General features: G+C 33.6%; 2 protein-coding genes across 2 annotated transcripts; both read left to right on the top strand.

Annotated features, from left to right (window-relative positions):
- The first annotated feature begins 3,183 nt into the window (after positions 1-3,183).
- LOC114365139 (uncharacterized) lies at positions 3,184-4,164 on the top strand. The gene is made up of 2 exons (XM_028321628.1): positions 3,184-3,793; positions 3,953-4,164. The coding sequence occupies exons 1-2, from the start codon at positions 3,184-3,186 to the stop codon at positions 4,162-4,164; spliced, it is 822 nt and encodes a 273-aa protein (XP_028177429.1).
- Positions 4,165-4,455: 291 nt separating this feature from the next.
- LOC114365115 (putative odorant receptor 92a) lies at positions 4,456-5,351 on the top strand. The gene is made up of 4 exons (XM_028321591.1): positions 4,456-4,536; positions 4,784-4,872; positions 5,152-5,218; positions 5,295-5,351. Exons 1-4 carry the CDS (start codon positions 4,480-4,482, stop codon positions 5,349-5,351), a joined length of 270 nt encoding a protein of 89 aa, XP_028177392.1. The 5' UTR covers positions 4,456-4,479.
- Positions 5,352-7,153: the final 1,802 nt, after the last annotated feature.

Raw genomic sequence — 7,153 nt, 5'->3', positions numbered from 1 at the left:
CAATCCTGAGGTCCCGGGTTCGATTCCCGGCCGGGACAATATAGAAAACTATCTTTTCACATTGTCTCTGGTTTGGGTGTGTTGTGGTTCGTCGTTCCCGATTTCCATAACACAAATGCCTTAGCTACTTATTTTGGGTTGGAGTAATATTATATGAGATGTTGTCTAATATTAATTTAAGTATTTATAATATTTTATTTATTTATATTATTTTATTTATATTTTTTAATTATTTATATTATTTTATTTACTTTTATTGGTTACTCTGCAATGCCAAACAACATAACATATAAAAATATGAAATCATTTTAGACAAATATATTTTCAACTTAGACTCGTCATATCTCAGAATTCCCATATATCAAAACATAGCGCTTTAAGTGAATATACCTACAAGTATAAAGCTTTGAAATAAAATACGTTTCATCTTTGTCCGCCGTGGGGCATTTTCTCATATTAAAGTTCCCAATGTCCTTTTCAAATAGATTAAACAGCAATGTGTACCGGTTATAATTTTTATTGTAATGTAATTTCATTGGATAAGTAATTTAATAAAGCTAAGCTGCTGCTTCTACAAGCTTTGTGAATTACGAGGTCATAAAAAGACATGTGTTTACGTTACGAAATCTTTTTTGTTAAACATTTTAAATTACACGAGATTAATATAAGTATTATGATTATACTTCGCTGTAGTTTTATTATTACAATAATTCTAAATTGAAAAGCATTTTTCTTTGAAAGCCCAAGCCAGAAAACAAATTATAGTCTAATAATTTTAAACAGATTTTTAGGAAAAAGATATGAAAAATATAGGGTTAAAATGAAAGTCTACGTAATCAGGACATGAAGTCATAAGAAAAGAAAAAATAAATTGAAGCTCACAGGGTGCACGATAAAAACTGTATGACAAAGAAAAAGCTCACTAGCTGTCAATAACAAATCAAAAAATAAGTCTTAGGCTGAGTTGCACCATCTTATTTTCACTTTAACAAACGTCAAAAATCTGTCAAACTCCATACAAAAAGCACCGGTTATTGTGCAAGTTACGGTCAAAGTAAGTTGGTGCGACTCAGCCTTAGTGTCTACTACATTGCGAATTAAAAGCTTGTTGGTTTTATCAGCGTGCGAAAGAACCAAACATTTTGTTAAGATTTAAAAATTAAATACTGCTAAATCTTTATAATACCTACTTCATACACATATTTTTAGTACAAAAAAAAACTACATGTAAAATGTTAGACTAAACATGCACTATTACTGAATTAGTTTCTTGTATTCTGTTTCAGCCTTGGTCCATTTTGTTACTTCCTACGATCAGTGCGTGGTTGTACTCAGTCTTTCGATTTTATAGCGTAATAAAATATATTCTGCTGTTTGTATAATTCATAATTTATCGCGTAAACACACTGGGATTCTACGGAGCGTGCGAATGGGTGACTGGTGTTAAAGCAAGTGTTGAAATAAACTTTTGTTGTTCATAATTCAACCTTATAATGGCCGTTTAGTGAAGATTAGTATTATGATGGAGATTTAAAAGGTTTACATTCTACTATTAATATAGCGATTCGTTGTAAAAATAGTTGTATAATAAATAAGCAAATGACTCAGTTTAGTTTATTAATTACCGCTCTTGGTTCTAAATATACTTAAGCATTAAAACAAATGATAATCTACTTTCTGTAAGTGGCGTAGATTCACTATTTCTAATGTATGGGAAAATACTGTATGAAATTGAAAAATTTCTAAAGATTTTGAAAAATGCCAAGCTCTTTCTTCTGATTTAAAATTATAAATCGGCATTCCAACCTTACCTATAACCTATTATTGAAACTACACCTTTATCTAAACATGTTATTTAGGTAACACTCGCAGGACGTCGAAATTCGGTATCCGCGATAAGCGTTTGAAGAGAATGTCAGTAACTCACAGTTGGGCAGTAACACTAAACAGTAGCAGGTATTACATGCGCATTACTGGTTATTTTTAGCAGTAATGTTTCGAACAGCTCTTAAGTAGAACTTTTATATTTTTAGAGGCATCCTTGTTCTATTTCGGATGAATGCGACGGTACTGCTTGTCTGTTGTGCCAGTGACTCAGTTACTTGTCGATACTTCCCTGAAATAGTTTTCCGATATGGTTTTTGGTATGATGCGGACTCAATATGACTGCTCGGAGTTGCGTCAGCTAATAGTTTTGTGAAAAACGATTTTCATACTGATTCTTAAAACGCTTGGCTTGAGATATTATACTTCAGAAGAAAAAGCTTTAACGGTTATAATGTTTAAAAACCTCTCACTTGGAGATAATGTATATTCTTCTTCTTTTCGTGTCGACAACAAACCTACTCAGTGTCAGCCCAAAACTTCGCCACAAGTATTACAAGTATATTAGAAGACGTCTATAAAAATGTTTCGAAGTGGTTAATCTTATTTATATGGTTTCGCATTTTCCCTCCAAAGCGCAAAGGCTGAGTCAGTATATTTACTGCTTACTTACTTACTTAAATAGCTAACTCTACAATGTGCGAGTCCCAGCTTTCTTAATATCAGCTAATACGTTTCGTTTTCATAAATCAAGGCCGAGTCCACATGTCGGAGTCACAAACCTATTCACATTATGATCCGAAGGCTTGGGCGTGCCTGTGAAACTTGCTTTTATGACCGGGCATTAGGGAAATGTGTCCAACAATCACTTTATCGTCTGTGCTTTAACGAATAATATTACTACTATTAAAGGATGCAGAACGGTGTTTCTGTAAAGTACCTATGGCTTCACTTTCTTTCAAAGACCAATTGTAACTGGCTTTAGGTGTAGGTACGAAGTAAATGGCGTAGATAATTAAGTAATAATCATTACGACAAAAGAAAATGAATTACCCTGCGTTCTATTAAAATGTTTGGAGTATTAATCAGGCATTTTAATTGTTTAATTAAAGGCTGATTACATGAATGTCAATGTAATTAGTATATTGATTAATTGGTTTGATTGTACCAATTAAAAAACCGTAACCCTTAATTTAGAATCTCTTGATTTTATTTTTCTTTTTAATTAGGCGGTGAAGAATAATTACTGGCTCCTATATAAAAGCTCTACAAGAGTGCTTGTTATAATTTCCACCGATTTTCTTTCTATCAGTTTGATATATTCTATCAACGCAGCCACTCTTAATTTATCGTTTTAAAATGAGCAGAGAAGAAATTTTATTCGAAAAGGCTTTGAAAAAAGTAAATGCTATGCTAAAAGTCTCAGGCACATACTTCGATGAAGAAGATATCAACAGAAATGTCGTCGAGCGTTTCCTCAGTCGGAGATTCTACTGTTTCAACATCTCCTGGCTCGTCAGTCATATAATCGGGGAGTTCTTGTGGGTCATTGATGGAATTAAAACAAAAGCAAGCGTCGTGAAAATGACGTATCTGATACCTTGCCTGACATTAAGCCTTTTAGGCTGTTGCAAGTCCTACTTTCTGATTCAAAACGGCAATCTAGTCAGCGAACTTATTAGAGCCCTTAAGTTAATGCAGTCTGATAGCGCTAAATCGGGGCTTAAGACTAAAATAGAGAATGAGTTGAATAAGCGATTGGTAGTTCTTAACATTGTGATGACCACGAATAGCGCTCTGGATGCGTTCGGTCTCGCGGTGTTTGCGGTAGGCCCGTTGATCATTACGTGGCTCCTGTATAACTCGACTGGGAAACTTGTGATGCAACTGCCATTCCTAGCCAAGTTTCCTTTCGATGAGACGGATATAAGGTTTTGGCCGCTTGCCTACCTTCACCAGATATGGGCAGGTAGGTATGTTTGGTCGTAATAGTGAGATCAAATAAAAGATGAGTTTTGATTGGTTTTTTAAGAGACGCATTGGAAGAAATAATTGTAGAGCTGTAACTATTATAAGCTTGTCTTCAATTGTTACAATTTCTTAAATATTTTTTAAAATGTTCTCATAGGATTCATAGCAGTATCAACAGTCCACGGGCCTGACAGTTTCTACGCTCTATCGTGCACCTTCCTCTTAATCCAGTTCAGAACGCTACAGTACGATATAGAGAGCATTATTCCTGAAAATGTAGACTTCAGTCAAGTAGAGACGCAAAATGAATTTAAAATACGATTGAACAATATTGTTCGACGCCATGTTGAGCTTATAAGGTACGAGTAAGTCGCTAGGTACTCATTTAGTAAACTTTACGGAATATTATTCGATTACGATACGAATCTATGTATTTCAGATGCGTAGATATAATAGAGACAACATTCTCGAAATCGACTCTGTGCAATATCTCAGTGAGTTCGCTCGTGATGTGCATTTCTGCCTTTAATATTACGGTAGGTGACAAACAAAGTTCAAAACATTATCAGGCTCAGATGTAACCTTCCTGGATAATTGATTGTTAATCAAAAGTTAAATGTTCGCATTTATTTTCAGACCATAGATGATTTCTTTCTGATGGTGCCATTCATTGCATTCCTTATCATGTGGACCTTACAGGTGTTTGTTCTCTGTTACTACAGCGACATGCTCATTGAGTCTGTAAGTTTACACCAATAAATTGTTATTATGTATTACCTAAGTGAACATATTGTAGTTAGAAAAAGAAAAATCCTGTAAAATGTCAATCTTTAGTACCTAAATCTAGACACTTTCATATTTTAAACATATTAAATTTATGTTTAGCTCTTATAAAAAATGGCAAGAAGACATAGAAATTTTAGATTTGTAATATAAATATGAGGCCGTTACGAGTATGAAAGCTTTATTTTTGTTTTTTTATTTACAGAGCTCTGAAATAAGTAACGCTGTTTACAGAAGTAAATGGTATAAAGCGAATTCGGTCGTGATGAAGGATTTACTTTTTGTTTTGAGAAGGTAATATCAATACGTCTATGGTATTTTAGATATTGATGCATTTTTTTATCCACCACGAGGAAGCTCTTGGCCTATATCTCACCTGATAGTAAGTGACGATCAGGCCGAAGGTGGAAGCGAGCTTTACCCGGAATCCTTAACCACGGAGGAACTGGCTATCTTACCTCTAAGTAACTGCCGGAACATAACAATGCTGTTAACATTGTCATTGTTAACATTTCTTTTTCTTTATTACTACAACACACTACAAATAGGTAACTAATTATATTGTTTTCACAGATCCCAAAAACCGTGTAAACTAACTGCACTAGGTTTTACTGATCTGAACCTAAGAGTCTTTTGTAAGGTAAGATCAATCTTGCTCTGAAGATTATTTAAGTCAAAAATAATACCTTTTTATTATTTTCCTCTTTTGCTTGCAGATTATGAGTTCAGCGTGGTCCTACTTTGCTCTACTGCACACAGTTTACAATAAATAAAACACATAGGTAAACCTATATTTATTGTAAATTAGTTTATGAGCAAATCATTAATTTTATGAGTGAGTGATAAAGTAATATAGCCAGAGAGACTCTAGTTTTTGCTTTTAAACATCTTTTAAACCTATGTAAGGTTTCGATGCTAAAAGTTGAAAATATTTTAGTGATATAAAAGTAGGTCCTATCACTTATATGATGCTATGATTCATATACATATACATGTTCCCCACGCCTTTCGGTATACACAAGTTCCGTCCCCGCTAATCATTCCCCGGCTATAAATGGGATGATTTACTACGCACTATAAACGCATGTTTTCGTAGAGATCTATACAATTTGTAGAGCCGTGTCGTTCAATCAAATTGTCACGGAATTGATTTTAACGATGTAGTTCGTACAAAGGTATTCGGTGTTTTGAAAAAAAAAAAAGGTAAGAATGTAACAAAAGGGACATTAAATGCTTGTCGATAAATTGGTGATTTTATTTTCTTCTTTGATTGATTAGGTCAAATCCTGAAATTGTTATCCAATTTAAATAGTGTTCGTGACTTTTATAAGTAGGTACCTATGTTTATCAGTTTAAATATTAAAGTTATCATTTATGGACTTACAAAGGCTTACGTACTCCAAATTTAAGCTTAAACATAAAGCCACGTCGCGTTCAACAGACATAAGCTCAATTACCTACTAAAATTTTACGTTTGTATTAAAATTATGTACTTATCAAAATTTCAGTTCGGGAAACTGACTTTAATCAAGCCATCAAACTCAGCTCAATTTGTAAATTGTGATTATGTTTACGCTTTATTAAACAACTAGCTGACCCGGCGAACTTTGTTCCGCCTTAATGGCAATAAATAACGGGATAAAAAGTATCCTATGTCCTTCTCCTGGCTCTAAACTACCTCCCTGACAATTTTCAGCTAAATCAGTTCAGCCGTTCTTGAGTTATAAGTGGAGTAACTAACACGACTTTCTTTTATATAATAGAAGATGTTAGTAGGTTCCTACATTTTGTCAAATTACAGATTAGTTGAACGTGAGTTGCTGAATTTCTGAATAGGTTTATGAAAATACAACGTAACTCGTAAATAATTCACATGAAAATTAGTTTCATATAGGTATTTTACCAATATTCCTGGTCAATCAGTATGGACTAAAACACCTACAGTCTTTGACGACAATAATTTGCGGCAGTTTTCCAATAAACACTTCTTGTTATTTGGTATCTTTCTATAAACAAAAGATGCAATTTGTAGCGAAAATGAGACACGGATAAAATGGCAATTTACGAGCGCGAAGAAGTCCAACAAAAACAGACATCGCCTCTGAATACCCTGAATTAGTAGAGGAAATAATGCGGACCAACTCGCAGTCAGCTCATTTGCCCACTATTGTGAAACTAACTTGGTTTTTCGTTAGATCTCCTAGATAATTAGATACTGTGAAGAATGGATTCAAAGATTTGCTCAGTTAATTTGATATTTGATATTTCATACTGATAAAGAATTTGAATTATGTCTCTACTCTCTAAGATAGGTACAAGATCAATTAAAAAAACTGTTACCTAACCTACATATTATACTCAAAAAGCTTATGATTATCCTGGAAATATTGATCGATCAGTAAATTTCCTGAACTATCAGGTAAGCTTGGCAGAAAATTGCTAGCTGGAACTATAATTTATATGCGTTTAAAATATAAGTTCTGCTGCTAAAAGGAATAAAGCCTAGATTATTACAGTGAAAGCCAGTAAAACTTTTCTTTTACGTGACGTTCCAACATAATTTCATATTTTATGC

This window comes from Ostrinia furnacalis, unplaced genomic scaffold, assembly GCF_004193835.3.
Source record: "Ostrinia furnacalis isolate ACB-3 unplaced genomic scaffold, ASM419383v2 OfSCF7556, whole genome shotgun sequence".
Classification (NCBI taxonomy): domain Eukaryota; kingdom Metazoa; phylum Arthropoda; class Insecta; order Lepidoptera; family Crambidae; genus Ostrinia; species Ostrinia furnacalis.
Note: the sequence above shows the minus strand (reverse complement) of the source record. Positions and strands in the feature narration are given on the sequence as shown.

Coding starts and splice junctions, on each gene's coding strand:
- LOC114365139 (XM_028321628.1), top strand. CDS start 3,184: ATGAGCAGAGAAGAAATTTTATTCGAAAAGGCTTTGAAAAAAGTAAAT. Junction 3,794..3,952: donor CCTTCACCAGATATGGGCAG/GTAGGTATGTTT, acceptor ATGTTCTCATAG/GATTCATAGCAGTATCAACA.
- LOC114365115 (XM_028321591.1), top strand. CDS start 4,480: ATGTGGACCTTACAGGTGTTTGTTCTCTGTTACTACAGCGACATGCTC. Junction 4,537..4,783: donor GCGACATGCTCATTGAGTCT/GTAAGTTTACAC, acceptor TTTTATTTACAG/AGCTCTGAAATAAGTAACGC. Junction 5,219..5,294: donor ACCTAAGAGTCTTTTGTAAG/GTAAGATCAATC, acceptor TTTTGCTTGCAG/ATTATGAGTTCAGCGTGGTC.